Genomic DNA, 20,544 nt, shown 5'->3' with positions numbered 1-20,544 from the left:
CCTCACATCAACAACTCAGTGTAAATAAGTTTATTATTATCAAACACGAACAAATAAATAACATTTAAAACAAATCAAAAATCCACAACAATACAAAATTTGCAAAAGGTTTTAGCTACAAATATTTAAGGCAACACGAAGAGTAACACTTCAAGTATCAGCCATTGATATGAAGACGAACAAAATACTACTCATATCACACAAGCAGGGTTTAATATGTGTGAATACAAGAGGTGGCGAATCACAAAGGGGATGAACGAACAGGTGTGTTTCAGCTGGGTGTCCTAATGCACCTCTTTTCCACCCACACAGAGAGCTTCCAGAGAACCGGCCCACCTCTCAACTGGTTTTAGTGGCGATTATGCTGAGTTGCGAGAAGTTAAGAAATACTGTGGGAAGAAAAATGATGACAGAGAGAATCTGACGACTGCCTGCTGGTTGTTGTGATAGTCCTTCTCATGGTCACTGACCTGAGGGCCTAAAACACCGTGCCTGGGATCTCTGAAGCGTAGTGCTGGCCTCAGCTTTTGTCACTTGGGACTAGTCTGCACTACACTGGGCACCAGCATTGTCTTTGTGGAAAAGGGGAAATACTGTTTTTTCCACAAAAGACAAAGATTTATAACAGCAGCAGGAAAAACACAAGCAATGCTTATTTCCCATTAAATGTAACACTGAGCCATATAGCACAGCACATACAAGGGTGCTTTTCCAAAGTGTCTGCTCTGAAAAAGCTTATCTACCACATGTTTACTTCCTAACATCATCAAGTGGATCTATTATAATTTTTCTCGTTTTCTGTCATAAATACTTTGGCACAGACAAAAGTTAAGGCTTCACACTGCTCTAACTGTTTTATCTACGCTTGGCTTTAAAAGAATGGTAATATCCCTAATATGGTCTTCTCACAGAAGCCCCACCCACTTTCTGCTTGAAACCTGTTTTATGAGGGGCAGCCAATCAGGAGAAAGTTGACTAAAACAGCTCATTTTAGCTAGTGAACGAGAGCGAGGTGCTACGCCAAGATGTAGTATCAGATAATAAGGAAAACCTTTAACTGTTAATCATGCAAAGCCATGCTGGTAGAGTCAAACAACAAAAAAAGGAACTGGAAATAAGCAGAACAAAACTCCAAGCTATGTTTCAAATCTGAGAGTAAGATTGAAGTATATTTTATTCTGTTTCATAGATGTTTATAAAGCTTATGCAGGAAAAGAGCTGCCAATGTCAGCAAACGTGAAACAAGCTGCTGTGTATCTATTAGATCGCCAACTTTAAGGCATGTGACAGCAGTCACACTTTAAGAATATGTTTCAGGATCTGTGGTCCTGAAATTTCAGTCAAAGTGGTCACAAAGTTAACAAAAGAGGAGCTAAAGTATCTTATTTCAGACAATGGATGGACTGAGGAGCTGCACCAAGCCTCAGCAAAAGACAAATAAGGATATCTGCTACCTGTGAATCATGCAAAGCCACTCTAGTGGAGTTCATGAATAAAAATATTAGGCTGGAAATAAGAACAATTGGTCACCTTTAAACAAAGCGATTGCCTATCTGAAGACTACAATGCACAACCTACTAAAGAGTATTTGTTCCCAACACAAATCTAATATTTGACCCCAAATTTATGAACTGCTGTCTTCCTCTAGTACCCAAAGGAACAGAGAGATGATCAATACTGTTCACTGTAGCTGTCAGAACGTCTGCTGCGAGTCTATAAATCTTTCAGGTGCTGTGAACAACCCTTTAAAGTTGCTGCCAAACGATTTTTTCTGTCAACTCAACATTTTCGCACAAATATCTTCAACATGAATAATCTGAAGATGGCAAAAAAAATTAAATAAATAAATAAATTAAAAAATGCCGGAAGCAGACGTGACATAGCCGCTCCTCTGTAGACACCATGGTGTCAAAAATGTTCTCAAAGCCCCCGAGATGAAATACAATGATATGCATTAGTCATCCATTTGAATCAAATTTGGTTTTTGGATTTGGAAACTCTCAAATGATTAGTAATACTCTATTCATGTAATCACTAGAGGGCTCGTTAGGAGTTCTCACTGGGGCCAATTAGGAAGGTGTCATTGGGGTCTAGAGGAGGAAGCGCTCTTGGGGACCCTCTGAGGATTTGCTCTGAAATGTCCTCGTTTGGTTTCTGGCAGGGGCTCAGCAGAGAATCCAGACTTTTGTGCTGTCCTCGTCATAACCCCGCGGTGCCTTCCTGCAGCCTTTCTTTGGATCCTGAAACAAAGACAAGTTTTAGAGCTGACAAAGAAATGAAGAAGAAAGTTTTTTCTTTCTGTGGTGCAGGATTTTCAATTCATCACAAAATTAAAGGAACTGCTGCATTTTTACCTTGCAATAAAAAGCCACTCCAGTGGTTCTTATGTTACTTGTAATGACTGGGTTTGGTTTGTGAAGAAAACAGAAAAACAGCAACGATGCAGGAAAAACTCACATCATTCCTCTTTTCCTCTCCAGCGACTTCTGTGTTGCAGCTGACAGAAAGCTCTTTCCTCTGGGGCGGCCAGTCTGTGAACCCTAAACACACAAGCGCGCACGCACGCACGCACGCACGCACGCACACACACACACACACACACGTAAAAATGCACAATATTTAGAACATAGTCTCTGCAGCAGCCACCAGTCATACTTGCCAACCTTGAGACCTCAGAATTAGGGAGACATTCAAAAGGGATGTTGGGTGGGGGAGTGGTATACATATACATATATATACAGAAAATTAGAATTTTACAATGTTTATTTATTGGATAAAATAAGTTAAATGTCACTGTTAATACTGTCCAGCCGGAAACAGCGGGGCTGTCCAAATTCAGAGGCTGCGTCCACCTGAGGACCCGGCCTTCGCGCACTACAGAAAGCCGGCTAGACCGGAAATGAGCGACTGTGAAATTGGACAGTCTAGCCTTCAGAATTACGTCACGAGCTCTCTCGGTGGAGTGAAACTCTGCTGTCTGCTCCTTGTTATCTAAAATATAACCGGACGCTGGCGTAAATTTTCGAAAAGTTTATTTTGCGACCCAGAATGAGTAATAAGAGTAATATTAAAACTAAGTAGCTGCAGTAGTAGAAGCCATTGTTGGAAACTGGAATTGACCGGCCCAATCTGGGGTTTTTCAATTTTGTTGTCCGGGTGGAAAATCGGGAGAATGGTGGCTCCGGGAGATTTTTGGGAGGGGCACTGAAATTCGGGATTCTCCCAGAAAAATCGGGAGGGTTGGCATGTATGCCACCAGTATCAAAAGCAAATTTATACAATGTTGATGGAATATTAGAATTTCTGCTTCTCAGCCTAGAAACTCAGATCACAAACTAGAGCTGATAGTTTCTCTTTGCCAGCATTAGAAGAACTTGTTTGATGGCACTCAACGGATTGATCAATAATTAGAACAATGTGAAAGTCCAAGGAACTCAGTGAAGATCTAAGAAGGAGAATTGTGGATTTACCAGAGTTAGGAAGGTCTCTTGGAGTCATTTCTAAAGAGATTCCAACATCACCAGTTCAAACAACTGTATCAAAGTTCACATTATTTTTATGTGTCACCACTAGGGCTGGGCCATATCATAACATTCATGGTAATACAGTTATAATGTTGGGCAACGATAAGAAAATGAAATATCATGATATAATATGGGTAAAATACGCATGCACAGTGCCTTCCCCCCCCCCCCCCCACCATACGCACATGGCGGAAAAAGCATAGCGGCGACAGAGAATGAGAAGGGCGAAAGCAGATCGTTGAATGAAACGGATGAACCAGAATTGGTTTGTAAAAATGCAACTTCAGTGGTGTGGAACTGGTTTGGCTTTCTTCTGTCAGATACACACCAGAGCACATTTTTTGGTAGAGCATGCTAGCGGGCCGTCGTTATTACCGTGTTTTTCGGAAAATACGGCACACTTAAAATCAATCCTTTGATTTTCTGAAAAATTGACAGTGCCCCTTATAATCCTGTGTGCCTTATGTATGAATTCTGGTTGTGCTTACTGACTTCGAACTGATTTTATGTGGTACACGGTGCTCAGAAATTTGTCAAAAAATGTTTTAGTACGACTTTCGGAAGCTACAAAGCCGCACTGCTTGATGTCAGAGCATTACGGCTACCGTAGTCGGGAGCCTCGCGGAGTAATACGTACTGTGCTTCAACATAATATTACCGTATTGTGTGTGTATAACCTCTTTTTAAGTTTTGTGGATATTATACATGGTTATGCTGAGGATATGTTGGCCAATTTCCATTGGAAATGCCTTTTGGTTAAACTGTCAGCAAGGAATTTGCATTTTCACTGTTAAATTTTTATATAACTTTAATGCACATAAAAAACAGCTGCTTGTTTAAGTGAAAATACATTGATGGGTTTTTTTTGCACTAATAAAGTTGTGGAGTTGTAAAGTAGTTTGTCTTGTGTCAATTATATCCTCAGTTATATCGTTATCACACATTTTCAAATATATATTGTGATAAATATTTTTGGCCATATTGCCCTGCCCTAGTCACCACTTTGCCAGGGTCTGAAAGAAGACCCAAACTGTCACGCTCAGATGAGAGGAAATTGGTTTGGATGTTCAGGAACAACACAGGGACCACCAAGGCTCAAAACTGCCATGAACTGGAAACTGCTGGAACATCAGCATCAGTATCCACCGTGAAATGAGTTGAAACTCAAAATGGACTGAAAGGGTGCAGAGAAAGAAGTCTTTGACCCAAAACTGACACCTCCAGCTTCACTGAAATATGCAGCTAACCACATGGACAAGCCGACTGCCTTCTGGGGAACAGTTTCCTGGTTAGATGAGGCAGAGGTTCAGTCCTGTGCCCAACATGACAAGAGGTATGTTTGGAGGAAAAAGGGGAGACTTTCAAATGTAAGAACACTAGCCCAGCTGTCAAGCATGGTGGTGGCATCATCATGCTCTGGGGCTCCATACAGTTGGGTCTAGAGTGGCCAAATATCCAGCCAGAACTGTGCCAGAAGCTCGTTAATGGCTACAAAAAGGATCTGGCCAAGGTCGAACTTGCTGCAAGAAATTTAACCAACTATTAGTGGGGGTGCATGGATATATTTGAGCTTGTACGTATACTTGACTCTGTGTGGGTTGCAGAAAACCCAAAATAAATTAAATCTTTGGACTTTTTAAAAGTCATTAAAGATGTGTGATGTATATGCTGTACGATGTACCACTCCACCCTGAAAAATGAAGTTAAAAATAAACAAAGACCAAAATTTCTGTGACATTCATGCCGACAGTGAGTGTATACAAACTTCTAACCACAACTGCATTTGTGTGATGTGTCTTTTGACCCAGCTGGTGTACTCTTACATCCTCATGAGCCCTAATTTTATAGTGAAAGTGAGGAAAAAACAAAAACAAAACAGTATGAGTCTTTCTTACTTTAACCTTTTGACTTGCTGTCACATGAACACACAGTCTTATGAATTAATGAGTCTTCAGGTGTGGTACACCGGAACATGGGTAGTATTGTATTGTAACAAGTTACAGCTAACTATATGCATATCCTGTGCATGTCAGGAGTTAAACATAAGGTTAATCACCTGTTATGAAGGACACTTTGGTTAAGTCAAAGGAATAGAGAACATAAAGTGAAATATGATTAGCTGCTCATCCCATCCACTCATATTTTCTCTTCCTGCTGGAGAGATGATCCAGTGTTCATTTTGTTAAAAGCTTTCTCTGACTGCACTAAAATGAATTCATGATTTTGTGCACATATATAAATATACACACACACACACACACACACACACACACACACACACACACACGAAGTCTGTCAAACAATGTAACAACATCATATCATTCAGTTTTACTATTGCAATGTAGTATATTCAGAGTTCACCTTTTAGTTTAGAGGTTCAACCATAATAAAGGTTATGCCACAAAATGGAAAACATACTGTTCATTAACATTTAAATGACCTGCATCACTTCTCAGTCATGCTGACTGTTTCTTTGGTGTTTCTGTGAATTGTGGGAGTGCATTATCTCTTTTCCTCTTACAAAAGATTCTGTGTAGCCTCTGAAAAAGGAAGTAATACAGGTGGTAATAAAGGAAGCACTGAAGCACTTTTCCACAGTACTTAGAGAATGTGAATTTTCTTATTAAGACTGCCATTAAAATACTCCAGGGTCACTTTACAGTCACTTGACTGGAGAACCAGAAGAAAACCTGACTACTGACCACATGTGTAAACACAGCTTATGATCTCCTGAAAAGGTTACCTGTCGTCTGAGCTCTCTCTCCTTGGCGAGCTCTCTGTCCCAGCTGATCAGCTGCATTCGCTCTCTGGCTGACAGGTTGAAGAATATGTCGTAGACCTCATAAAGTGCAGCGCGCAGCTGGAGGAGCAAACAATTACAGAGCAGACGATGGCTTCAATGAATGCGTGCAGTCACAGTAACTGTTGTGGTAACTGCTAATGGAGCGAGTAATTGTTGAGTTGACGGTGTGCAGGAGAGCAGAGAGGTTAACAGATGTGTTTACAACATTTATACCTGCAGTGTGACTCTCTCCTCCAGTAAGAGGTCCTGTTTGTTGCAGAGCTGAGTGCTCTGCTGCCGGAGGGCCTGCAGGAACTGCTGTGTGTCCTAAATGAGCAAAAGCACACACACAGCAAAGATTGCGCTATTATTTAGTTATATTTATGATGAATATTATGTTTACACAGAGACAAACTGAATGGTGAAATCTGTCAAATAGATATTTAAAATATTCATGGATTTACGATTAAATTAAAGTACAAAAAACAAAAACAAAAAACGCTGCCAGCACCTGCTGGTTTACATGTTATTTAGTAAAAATTTAAATTTCACCAAAATTAAGAACACAGTTGCTTCAGCTGCTGAAGATACCCCCAATTTTTTTTTTCTTCTATTCAAATATCAAACATGGATGGTATAATAATCCCTCAGTCCATTTGAGGGTTGTTTTTACAAACAAATGTAAGACATTGAAGACTTCACTGCAACATTCACACTTTTCAAAGGCATCCAGTGGCTGTGACTGGACTTCTGGTGGTTGCGTTTTGTTATGGTATAAAAGACAAGATGTTGCCAGCAACACTGTGTTCATGTGTGTTGGTTAATCTTATGCTTAACCCACTACCAGTGTTTTAGCCTGTCCAGATGATCAGATTCATCTGTCACTATTAAAAAACAAACGAACGCAAAAACCTCATAAGTGATGGAAAATATTTGTTTAACGCGACCCCTGATTGAGGAAGTCTCTGTTTTAGACTGTATGCTGCACTGTCAAGGACTCCAGGAAGGATCGCAGCTGCATGGCTGTAGCTAAAGGGTATGCTAATAAATTAAATTAGGCACAGCTGTACACATCTGCACACAAGCAGAGCTCATTTAATGACAATAAGAGCATGTGCTGCAAGAAACAGACGTGTCGCTGCTGTCTCCACTCACCCTGACGGTGCGCACCAGCTGTGTCACTCTCTCCGTCCTCAGCAACCTGCGAGTTAGAAAACCCTTCACAGCCGCTGCCAGCAGGGGGCGGTAGTGCTGCAAGCTGGAAGGCTGAGGAAGAGGAGAAAGAAGGGAAAACGAGTGATGAGAGAGGGGTGAATAATGAGAACCAGAGGGGAGGAGAGAGGAGAATGCTAATTCCATCAGTGACAACCAATTAATTTCCCACGCAGCTTCTCAAGGTCTTTTGGTTGGCATCTGTTTAGTGCATCAACGCAAGTGGACTCGTGGCTCATCATTATAATAGAGAATAATAAGCAGAATAATAAGCAGCTGATGTGCCATCACTCACTTGTTGATTCAAGAGCGGTTGCATTAAAAAGACATGTTTGTTGAACAAATGTACTTCTACTGAAGCTGAACTGCTGTGCGGGGAGACATATAAAAGCACAATAACAGATAAAAAGGGATGCTGATGAGGATTAAGACATGTGGGGGGTGGAGTGTGTTTTACATGAGCGTGTCAGCCAACTGGTGATGACTAAAAATCCTTCAGATAAAAGGGTGAGCAGGGCAAGCTTTCTGCATCACCCACATGAGTGGACAAATTTTATGGTAATACCTGAGAGAGGGTAGAAAAGGTCAACGTGTCCCCAAGACGTGAGCCTGACATGGAGCAGGGGAAGGACACGCTCTGAAGGATACGATAACGGACTGCCAGCGCCTGAGAGACAGAGAGACACATACGGAATAAGAGGAAAAGTTCATGTGTATGTGAGTGCACATTTGGGAGCAGGCAAGGTTGGAAAATATTGAATTGGAAAGGACAGCAAATGAGGCAGGAGAAAGAAATTAATTGAGGGTAGAGACGAAGAGACAGAAGGGGGAGAGATGGGGCACAGAGGTAAGAGGGATGAGATGAGCAGCAGAGCAGAGGGATGACCAGGATGATGAGACGAGAGAGATGGAGGAAATTAATACAGCCAGAGAGTAAAAACAATGTTGGTGGAGGTATAAAACAAAACAAAAAGTGGGATCAGAGGAGAGAGGAGGTAAAAAAAAAAAAAGGAGGGAGGAGAAGGCAAAGGGACCATTAGCGGTGGCACTCAGCGGGACGATCTGGCACTTAACCACAGACGCTCATGAATTAAACAAATTATCCTTTCCTTTTCTGTGTCAATTCCCTCGATCCCCTCCACCCACTACCAGAGAGTCCAGCAGACAGCTCGCTCTCATCACAGCGCAGATGATGGAAGGACGGAGGGGAGTCAAAAAGAAGTCTTTTTATGAAACAGCTTATGTTAATTATATTGTTGTTAAGGATACATAAATTAAACAGAGCCTGTGATTAACAGGGCAAGGACACGGGCCAAGAACAAACACAGACACAAGCTGAAGAAACAGGAACCGGTTGCCAGAGAACAGCAGGCGTCCTTGAAGTCTTGCATGTGCGCACACACACACACGCACACACACACACACACACACACACACACACACACACACACACACACACACACACACACACACAGAAAGAGGCGACCGTGCCAGCTCGCCTCTTAGGGATGTAATGAAACATTTATGGTAGAAACCCTTTTTTTTTTTTTTTTTTACTGGGGAGAGTCTGAAGGTCTCTTGTAATGAGCAAACGTCTGTAGTCAGCCCACGACCTGGGTCTCCAAAAGCTCACTCTAACAGGTAGGGTGAGACAGTGTGTGTGTGTGTGTGCGTTTGTGTGCACATGGTCACATGTGGAACAATGCCAAAGTCTTTTTCAAATGCCTGCTTCTAGTTTCAAAGAAACATTTAGGGTCAGTATTGTATTACCGCTCAGTAAATTGGCTAGAAACTCACAACGCCTGTTTTCCTCGTCTTTAAAAGATTAAAACTGGAGCTCAGTTTTTATTTCTCATAGGTGACTTTGGGTGAAGTCGGAAACCTTGGCGGAGTGAATTATGGTTGCTGTACTGGAATTACGCAGTGCTAGATCTGTACAGCAATACGTGATGCAATCTAATGCAAGAAGCAGACCAATGGGAGGGAGGTAATATCACTGACTGCGTTTTTACCATATTTAGACTTAGAATAAATGATCACTTGTTCGGGGGTCTCAGGAATATATAATTTCAGATTATTTTTTCCATTTTCTTGATGTAACTTGACAAACAGCTTTAGATTGCATCAAATAAAACAATGACAGAATGACCCTGACAGTGCTCTATACCGCTTCTCTATCATTGTTGAAGAAATCTATTAACAGAAGCAAACTGTCTAAATTCCTTTTCTAATCTGTGGCCTATTTATTTAAACTCATGATTGAATACTCTGTGTAAAAAAAAAGAAGCTAAAAGAACTGCTAAAATATTAATAGATGCCACTCAGATATGAGTAAATGCTGTATTTCTTCTCAACTTTCTTTGTGCATGTGAATATTTTTAGCAACAGACTAAAGAAAAGTATAAAAATGTTTTTCAGCATATAAAATGCAATATTTCTGCGCATACAGCAGTTTCTGGATAACATTTCAAGTCTTCAATCTATTTCAATCTATTTTACATCAAGCTATCCAACTTACAACTCATATTGAACAAATTATTAATAATAATTAATAAATAAACAGGACAGGTGTAATAAGCCTACACCTGTATTTTTTTCCCATTTAATTCAATTCTTTGTTATCATTCTTTATTTTTTATTAGCATTTTTGGTTTGTTATTGTGTGACTTACTGTAAGTAATTATCATCGATATCATCTAGCACTTAATATTCTGAGATCTTTTGTGAATAAATAAATCTCAGTGAGATGTAGAGTGAAATTACCATAAAAAAATAAATAAAGTATAAACACTCTTTTTATTTAACTGCAAACACCTTGGGCGACATGTTTGATGTCAGCTCTGTATGCATGATATTTTAAAGCTGTTCTGATTAAATCCATTAGCTGCAGCAGTGGTCCCTAAACTTTTTCTAACCATAGCACTTCCTGAGATCTAAAAACATTACTTTTTTAGCACTATTGGTTAATTTGATATTTTTTTTCTGTACATCAAACACTCCTCACTAAGACGATAACGATGAGCTGGTATTACCAACTAAACATATGCAAATAATTATCATCGTTATTAAAGTGCCCGATTATTCTCATTGTCAGTTCTATAGATTTATTCTTGGACTCTGCTAAAATACTTTTGTATGAGTCACAATTCAAAATAATCCTTATTTGTTTTATACTGGGCCATGGGGTAGCCCCTCAGAGCATCCTCTCTCTCCACCAAGATGACTTAAGCCAACTTTCTTCTGATTGGCTGCCCCTCATTCTCAAAAGGTTTGAATAGGAGGTTACCCTATTAGGGATATCCACTCTTAGTGACATCATACAGAGCAGAAAAATGGGTGTTTACATCAGTCTAAAGTCTTTGGGTTATGTGTGCTTACACTGTACCATTAGTTAAAACTTTATCAGGAGATTTTGATCCAAATTGGCAACAAACCATCAGAGGTGCAGCAAGTATTAAACAAACGAGTTTGGGAAGAAAATACCTGAAATATACAGAGTAATTTGTACATAGCTGGACTCTCAAATAAACCTTCTGCCACTCTTTTTCTTTGCTTCACATTTGTCTATTTCCACACTTTTAAAAAAATGTTTCAGATCTATCATCTAAAGGAAATATATGAATCCAATAACAAAATAGCAGTAATATGTATAGTACAATACAATAAATAATAAAATAAGTCTCACCTGTAGTAGCTCCTCCTGCTGTCTCCTGTGCTCCTCTTGCAGCGCTCTGACCTGAGCAGCGTGTATCTCTTTCAGCTGCTCTCGCTTATCCCTCTGACTGCCGAGACCTTCACACCACTGCCCTGCAGCTACAGACAGGAAACACAACATGTGGTCACATATGAAATTCACTGTTGGCCCACTACATTTGCCTACAGGTCATTTGCACAACTGTTACTATACTTTATAAGATTTGAAAAATTAGCTTTCTAATGATGTAGAGTCTGGGGTTGAGTCTAAATATTTTCTCCTTTTCCCCTTTTTGTGGCACAAAGATTAAAGAAGAGCTGTTATCTTTTTTCTTTACCTTTATTTTCTGTCATATATTACACTTAAACCAAAATCTAAAGACATCATTATGGGCGAGGTGTCTGTCAGTGTCTGGGTGAGCTGTAACATTACCAGCACACCTAACCATTTATAGTGTTGAGGCACCCGAGGCACGATGGAAAGAAAGGTGTCACCACTCGATCAAAGAGTTTTTTTTACACAACACCTCATCATTTCCACGTGATGCACTATCCCCTCCTGTATTAAACATCAAGAGTCTCCAACTCAAGACAAAACAACACAAAGACGTCGGCTATTTTTGGTGCATGTATAAACTGTCAGGCCTCAAACTGTTCTAAACACTGTGTTTCAGGCAGTTTGTTCTACTCTTGGCTCTGTATGATGTCACTGAGAATAAATATCTAATAACTAACATGGTTATTTAAACAACACTTCCTCTTCTCGTCTTACCTCTGGGTGTGCTGGAGTTGGGTCTGACAGAGTCCACTCCCCCACTGGTATTGGCACTCCCTTCCAGTGTCTCCTCCATCGTGTGCATTAGCAGTCTCCGTTTGACCTTGGACACCCCTCCCTGACCGTCACTGCCACTCTGTGGGGTCAGATGCTTTTCTTGCTCAGGATGACCTTGTGACCCTGATCTTTCAGTGAACCACAGGCCAGACGGTGTGTCCACATCATATGACTGATTTAGAGATGGTGAGTGGGTGGAGTTGTGACCTTCTAGGGTCAATTCTTTCCTTCTTTCAACAAGGTGTTTACTGTTATCTGAAGGCACTGAGATGTAACTCCGAAAAGGAGGATCAGATGGAACATTTCGGAAAACATCGGGAATGCGCATCTGCTGAGCCACAGAAAGGATGCATTTACCAGGTGGCTGCTGCTTTCCGCAATCTCCAGGCTGTGCAGAACTCCCGGTTAGTGCTTCTCTGCTCACTTTTTTCCAACTTTCTCTCTCTGCAGATAAGGTTTTGATCAATTTGCGCTCGCTAAAATCACAGAGCTCATCCCCGTTCTCCTTAACTGTGAGGGGAACATCATCTGTGTCACTGACAGTCGCTTCCGGAACTAAGTCTCCATGCATGTTTCTGTAATTGTTATATAACTGTCTGCTCGACCACTTCCTGTACTCTGCATCACTGCTATTATCACCATGAGCTCTCTGCTTGTCCTCCCAATAATCACTTTTTATTTGCTCATTTGTCATACCCTTAAAACTTAACTCACTTTGCAGGCTGCTCTCAGCTTGGCTGTGACTGTCTTCTTTCAAGTTTTCTTTCACCGTTGACTCAAGATCTGTGATCAGAACCTTAAGACTGGACAGGTCTGACTCCAACTGATCCATGTGCTGTGAACTCTCAGTTAAAATGCTTGTCACTTCCCCTTCAACTGTGAGATTCACTCCGGGAGGACCCACTATAGGACTGTTTTGATGACCTGGATTAACTTCTTCAGAATTGTGATGGTCTTTCAAACCAGTACCAACCTCAAGTTTCCCCTTTGAGGTCTCCTCCACATCAACCTTTTGTCCACTTTTTCTTTTGTAGTGAACAGGGCTCCTGCAGAAGCTAGGGGCTGGGACTGTGCGATATTTCCCTGCTCCTTTAAAAAAAGCTGGAGGATCTTTAACAAGGGAAGTTTCTAATGGCTGTTGCTGGATGAAGGCACTGAATTGTTTTGGCTTTATTAAGACCTCCTGTGAACTGTTCAGCCTATTACTTATGATGATTGTTTCTTCATCAACACTAGTCATTTCCTTATTATCTCCATCTCCTGTTAAATGTGTCATATTTTTCCCAGAGAGTTCACTTTCAATCATCCGCTCATTCTCATAGGATTTCTTTAACGAAGTTTCCACTGACGAGATAAAAGTACTTCTCTTGTCTTTAGTCTTCTTCCCCTCTGCAGTCACAGTATCCTTGTAAGGGATCTCATCATTCTCCTTATCAGAGCTGCTCTGCTCCTCTGCCTTTGCTCTTGGCTGTTCTTGGGTTCTCTCTTGGATTTTAGTGTTTTTGGCTTGGTTCCTAAGCATCCGCTGGCGCCGTCGATACTCCTGAGATTTCTTCAGCAAGGCCTGGAGGCTCAGACGATAAGGCTCCTCAGACAGCTTTGAGTCTGCTTCATCTACTTGGTTGTCCTCTAGTTCAGTCTCTCTGGGACTACGCTGAACACACAGTTCTGTTGTAAGACGGTGACGAGTGCTTTGTGTGTGTGTTGGATTATCTGAAAAGCTGCTTTTTTCCAAAAAAGCAACTGAGTCCTCATTTTTGTCTAAATGTGCATCTTTGTCAGGGTCATGCACTGAACTAAAGGGATCGTTATCATCACGCATCACACTGTCCAGTTGACCATTTTTAGATTTTTCTGTTGGTAAAGGATTACACAAGAGTGAATCCTCCTCAAATGACGTGCAACAAATTTCTCTCAACTCTGTTAAGTTATCACAAAAAGATGACTCCCGCCCACTCCTCTCTAATTCCTCTCCATCTATGGGAGGGTGGCTGATAATATCTGGCATCTTGGCGATTGTATTTGAGGTGTTGTGAAGAAAAAAGCCCACTGTGTTATAAAATCCTTCTGAGTAGTCGGAGACATTGCTCTCGTTTTCTGCATTAATCCTTTCAGGGATAGCAGTACAGTTTTCTACATTCTCGTTGGTGACATAACCTGAGGAGAGCGACTGGCAGCTTGCACTATGTAAAAAATTTGGCTGTGATCCTTGTTGGCTGTTAACTTGGTCAGTAAGGCATCCTTCCTGGTAATTTTCCTGAGGTGTCACGTTAGAGGCGAAAAAGGGACTATATGTCGTCGATGTCAGTGGAGGAAGACAAACACCAACTTTTCCTTTCGCTGCAGCTGGGAGCGAAACATTATCACTGCTTCCCGCAAAAAAATCATCCGGACACACCAGTCCACCAGTGGTTTTACGGAAATATGAAGATTGTGTGATAATTTCTGACTCTTGAAGCAACTCCTCGAGTGTTGGTGTCTTCCTCAGCTGGAAAAACATGAGCAGAAACAAAAATAATGCAATGAGATTTTAAAAAAATGTGCTTTTCCCTGTTCAATACAACAATGCCAAACGCTGATTATGCCAAAAAAACATAATTACAGCTATTTTAGTTGGTAATTTTAATTTTCAACACTTATGCATATAATGAACTTTCAATACATCTTTTTACAGGGGATTTATATTTTGATATTGCTAGGGATGATGCAATGATCGGGGACCATTCTTAATTTCGTTGTTCTCATGACAATGACAATAAAGTTTCTGATTCTGATTCTGATTCTGGATTACCCTGGAACTTTAAAAATAATTTCAACATACAAACAAATAAATAAATTATTAAAAAGCGGGGTGTACAACGTGGAGTACAGTGTGTTGTCTGGTAGAGCTAGGCCCAGAGTAGTGGGTGTTTTGGACCATAAAGTCCATCTGCCAAGGGCCATGTACATATATACCACAGCTTCCACTGCAAAATGTCCATACTGGCAGATGGAAGCTTAAAAACGGCCCAGGTGGCAGCAGACTTCCTTGGAAGACCAGCAAAGTATCAACAGGAAGAGAGATGGACAGGCAAAGCCTAATATTCAACTCGGTCATGCACTACTAAAAGCAAACCAGGTAGGAGTCCCTCAGTGACAGACGGGCAATGCAGCAGACAGACCTTGCTACCAAAAGGTTCTCAAATGTTTTCTGTGTTCTTGACTCAAGCTGAACTTTGAGTGATTTGGGTTTTTAAGGAGGGGCTTAAAAAGATTTAAATGAAAGGTGTGCAACTGATTTAAAACACAAAACAAATAAGAGATTTGTCTTGTGTTTGAATATAAAAATGATAGTTTTTGCACAACTGCCAAGAGCCAAAGCCAAAACTTACATTAATTCCAATTAATTGCCCACCCTGTGAGCCAGTATAGTGACATTTCATGATGGCTGAAGCAACTGTTTTACTGCATCAATGGTCCATTGGGTAAATGCATAACCTTATTTGTATCGGCGCAGGCTATCAGCCAAAGAATACTTGATTAATTGCAATATTTGAGTCCATCTGTATTGGACAAATTTATATAAAGTGACCACCCTCTTGGGAGGTGGATAGTCCAGATTCAAGCAGAATTTGTTTTTTAATTATTTCATGTAATTACTCACGTTAAATGGCACAGCTGGCCATACAGCACCTGAAAGCGCTATAGATTTACTTCTGTCATATTAAACTGTATTGTTGCATTTGAGTCCACAAATCATATGCGCAAACTGTGATGGTGATGTACTATTATACATTAGACGTCTCTCTCCCTATAAAAGAAAATTAAAGATTACAATATTCCTTCCGTATTTTGTGCCCGGACTCTGTCATTCTCAACTGAAGCTGCTCTCACACAAGGAGCCAACAGCATAGGTTACAAACAAAACAAAGCTTAAATTACCTGAACGCTGTGCAGAATCGTCTGGATGTAGGCCATCCGGGGATCATCTCTGAACTGAACTGTGTGGGCAGCAGCTTCGTCTCTGAGTCGACGCATCTCCTCTCTCTGTTTCTCTGAGAGCTGTGTCATCACAAAACAGACATGAGTTATCTGGAATTAATACTGTTTCATTTCAAACAAGTCTGCTTCTGTTTTATCATTATTATTAATGGATGCCTATAATTTACATTAAAGGGAGATAGGCAGCATGTCTCAGTGACTGAATTAATATGCGTCATTTTCCTTCAAACTAAGAGTGCATCTATCTATAAAAAAAATAAGTTCAGCCTTTTGCTAAAATGATCAACCATGATGACAGCCGTAAACTTATCCAGCACCAGAGGAGGGAGGATGGATCGTCCATAGAAGCGGATGACAGAGGATGCAGATGAGGGTCTGTGGTTTTCCTCCTCTTTCTCTTCTCTTCTCCTGAGCTGAGGAAGAAGATGCTGCACAAACTCTTCGTATTCCTCCATTACTCTTCATCGGAACACAGTAGAGAGTAACTTTGGGCAGTTTAACGGCTAAAAAATTACTACCAAGTTATTGTTTGCTAACGCTAGTTTGCTAGCTAGCTTAGCTAACATAACGCTAGCTTTGGCTGCTTTTTGTTACCGTTTAAAAGTAGACGCATAAACTTAAAAAAAAAAAAAGAAGACACTGGGTTAAACTCAGCAAAGGTAGACGCTACAGCTATACTGTTGGTCCTCTTATAAGCAACACAAAAGACAGTCTGGTCAGGTCCACTGGGGGGAATCAATGTTTACATTTTTACCGCCTCTCCTCCGGGGCAACAACCGGGTAAAGAACGACAGTGACGGTTACAGAGCGCCGAAAACCCGGAGTGGATTCACACCAGGGTTCAACAAACACCCCCTTTACAACACAAAAGCATTTCACGGGAAAGGAAGAAAACCGCTACAACGTTACGTCGGACAAAGTATAAGAAGTGGATTTAATACTTAAAAAATAATGAGAAGAAATTACTTTTCACTGAACTCAGACTAACGTGATACTGCCCCCTACAGGCCTGACTGACCAAAGAAAAACATGCAGAAAAGTATGGAGATACTTTGGTGTCAGACGGAAGAGAATTAAGGGAATACAACGCTCGCATTTATTTATTTATTTACTGGTTAAATATTTTTACGATTAAAATTAGAATCCAAAGAATTTAAAAATCTAAATTTACTTGTTGTTGTTCTTCCAGGGCCCTGTCCCAAAAAGCAAGTTTATGTTTTCCTTATCTGGCTTTACTTAAGCCAACAGCACCTATAAGGCTAAGTTGTAACATGAAGGTGGTTATCAACCCCGCAATTCACCCATATCAATCCAGGTGTTCACCTGAGGGGGGGAAGCAGTGTCAGCAGCATGTGACCAAACAGACACAGGTACTGGTTTACTGGCAGCAGAGCAGCAGACTGAAAGCAAAACACCTGCAGCAGCAGTATCGCATTAACAAGTGTGTAAGGATGGACTATAATTAAAGCTGTGTGTTCTGTTAAACTAACTGAGTGTTATTTTGTGTGTGTAATAGTTTTCCTGTATATCAGTGGTGCTCAATGGTTTAAGAACAAGTAAAGAATAAATATTTGTTATGGTTCTAGTGTAAAATAATCTTAAAGTAATCAAGTACACAGCTTGGGTGTATGAAGGTTAACAGGTTCTCTATTTTAGATACTAAAGTTTACATTTTTTGTACAGTGATCCATTTACAGAGGCTCAAAAGTAATGGGACAGTTGAATGTTGCGCAGTTTCATGACCAGGTGTGGGCTGTTCCTTCATTATTCCATTCCCGACCATGACCCATTTACACAGACAGACAGTGTGAAAAATGAAACTTTTTGCTTCCTTTTTTTGCTTCATTTGCTGTACAGCAAATAGTTACACATGTCATAAATGCTTTTATATATTTATGCATTTCCATATATGGACTATTTTTTGTATAAACTTTAATTTAATTGATTATACTGTATTTTTTCAGTACTACAAAAGGCTTTGCCTAGGAAGCTTGCTTGATCTCATTAAACCCTGTACATAACTGTCTTCACTAATCAATGCAGTTATTGCAACAGAATAATGCAACAATATTCAACATAATTGATGACATTGTACGCACTGTTTTTATATAATAAATGCACTATATTTGCTTAAAAATGCTAATAATACTAAAGATTCATGAATGACTAACACGTAGACAGTTCCATTTTAAAACATGTTTATTGGTCATATACAAAATAAAGTAAGCTGTTTATCAACAAACGTACACTATATACATCAATAAATTAAACAATGCATCGGACCGATGATGAAACAGTTAATTTCGTGATTACCCATACCTTGTCATCGTCACTATCTACAAATTGCCAAAAAAAAAAAAAAAAAAGGAGCGACAGAGAAAAAAAAGACAATAATTTAAATTGGAAGATAAATACTAACAAAGACTGTCACATTTTAAGTAGTTTCCCATAGAAAGTACTGCCATCGAATAATTTATTACATCCCTTACAGAAATATTACAAAACACAGAATTTCCTATTACAAGGGCTTTTCTGATTAGGTTACACCATATTCACACAAACTCACTACTTTTCAAAGGCTTTAAACGGACCATTATTTATACTGCGTTTCCATGTGTTGGATTTAGAAACACACACAAAAAAAAAAAAAAAAAATCCCATGGTGAACCTGGCTGAATGCTCGCATCAAGAGTCAAATTTGACGGGGACACTGCTACAATAAAAAATAAATAAATACTAATTTAAATGTGCTGATACCTGAACTCTGTACGATTTTTTTTTATTTGTACATTTGATGCAGGCTGGGTATGAACCTGGGATGCAAAAAACAAACATCACTATTGATGCAAACACCAAACAAAATGATCAAAGGAATCCTTGGTTCATTTACTCCTATCGATCAGGATCAGCGGTGGGTGAAAGGGCTTTTAGAGTCCAGTGGCGTGACTCACTACACAGGAAAATCACTGGATGCCTGCATACCGATTGGCCAAGCAGCAAGATAAGGAGTTAATGATTTGCATCTTCTGGAAGAAGTGTGGGTTTTGAAGAAGGGCTTGGTAGGCTGCTGAGTTAACTAAAGCAGGAGAGAATAAGTAGAGTGGTAAATGGTTAAGAGCTTTATCAGACGCATCTCCACCACTCCTTTTCTGTCTCTGTAAAATATTTATAGATGTAGTCTGAGTGGTTGTTTTAGGGTTTGTGATGAAAAGCTTCATTATGACGAGGGTTCGACCCCTGCAGGGGTGGCAGAAAATAAGGTCAGCATGTCTTGACAATCACAGGAGGTCTGAGGTGTCAGCTGACCGTGTCTGCTGAGTGATAGTCTGGATTAAACTTGTGTAATGTTTAACCTTTTGTTTGTTTAGAGATGTGGCACATGGTTTCTCACTGGAAATGCCACAAGAAGTTTAAATGTGAAAGACAAAAATAAGAACTCTACAGGTCAGCAGGAGGCCTTGCATGACGGCTGCATCATTCTCGGTTAGAAACGGATTAAAAAAATTAAATAAATAAAAACACAAGAATGCACCAATTGTGAAATTTTAAGCAGATAACAATGTTTAACCTCACTGGTGACTCAGCTAGGGTTAAGATTAGGTTTCTGAAACACATTTTGCTTCTGAAATAATTGCACAGTCAAATGAAATCATTTTAACAAACTCGAAACAACAACCTGTTGCGGTAAGGTGAAGCGGTTTGAGGACTTTATGGACTTATCAAAGGAACAAGTCGCTGCAGTTCTACAAGCCTGAGAGGAGTTGGATGTTCTTTGTGGAATTTAATTAAATCTTGCTTTGTTTTTTTTGTAGTGACTGTATTACTGCATCGCTACTACACTCTGTAGTCCTCTCACTCTCTTTTTTGTTTGTCTCTCATTGTAGTTACTGTCCTTTATATTTTTATTAACAACACAAAATTTAAAACAAATGTTGACGTGGATTCTCTACAAATACAAATATCTGAATATCAGATGTAAAAGACTTCAACCTTTTTCATATGACATAAGAGATAAACTGCTTACAAGTCCGTTACTCATCTAAAGTGGGGGTTTGAGTTACTAAAACACACAGTATACTTTTGTTTATCAAATGGCCAAAAATAACAGGCCAATACTGTTATCGACCGAGGAACAGTTTTATGGCCAGGTGAGGCCAGTTCTTTCGTAATGAAGCCTCATTGAGGTCTGAAGTGGTTTTGTTGCATTTGCATTTGGTTGCTGTTCTCTTGAAATCTAAATATGAGGGTCAACAGACGTGTCAATCTAAGCGAAGGAAGCCATCATTAGTTTCAGAAAACAAAATATTGTATTCTAAGTGTCGTCCAGACACATGCACCTGACTGGATGTGAGAGACCCATTCTGAGCTAGAAATGGACACCAAACTGATGGAGCACAACAAACAAACATCAGTTGCTGCAGTTTTTGAATGCCGTCTTATTTGCTGAATAAACTGATGGGAGTTGAAGCCAATATCTGCCAATAAAAATGGTGCATCCCTGTAAAAAAAAAAAAAAAAAA

At 40.0% G+C, this 20,544-nt stretch overlaps 1 protein-coding gene across 1 annotated transcript; it reads right to left on the bottom strand.

Annotated features, from left to right (window-relative positions):
* Positions 1-15: 15 nt before the first annotated feature.
* cp110 (centriolar coiled-coil protein 110) lies at positions 16-17,048 on the bottom strand. Its single transcript, XM_082536010.1, has 10 exons — positions 16,342-17,048; positions 15,965-16,084; positions 11,984-14,531; positions 11,204-11,331; positions 8,084-8,185; positions 7,462-7,572; positions 6,541-6,633; positions 6,268-6,384; positions 2,458-2,540; positions 16-2,240 (listed from the first exon to the last, which is right to left on the bottom strand). Exons 1-10 carry the CDS (start codon positions 16,477-16,479, stop codon positions 2,081-2,083), a joined length of 3,600 nt encoding a protein of 1,199 aa, XP_082392136.1. The 5' UTR covers positions 16,480-17,048; the 3' UTR covers positions 16-2,080.
* Between the last annotated feature and the right edge of the window lie 3,496 nt (positions 17,049-20,544).

Source organism: Aulonocara stuartgranti, assembly GCF_965226115.1.
Source record: "Aulonocara stuartgranti genome assembly, chromosome: 6".
Taxonomy (NCBI): Eukaryota; Metazoa; Chordata; class Actinopteri; order Cichliformes; family Cichlidae; genus Aulonocara; species Aulonocara stuartgranti.
This window is presented reverse-complemented; position numbering and strand designations above follow the sequence as displayed.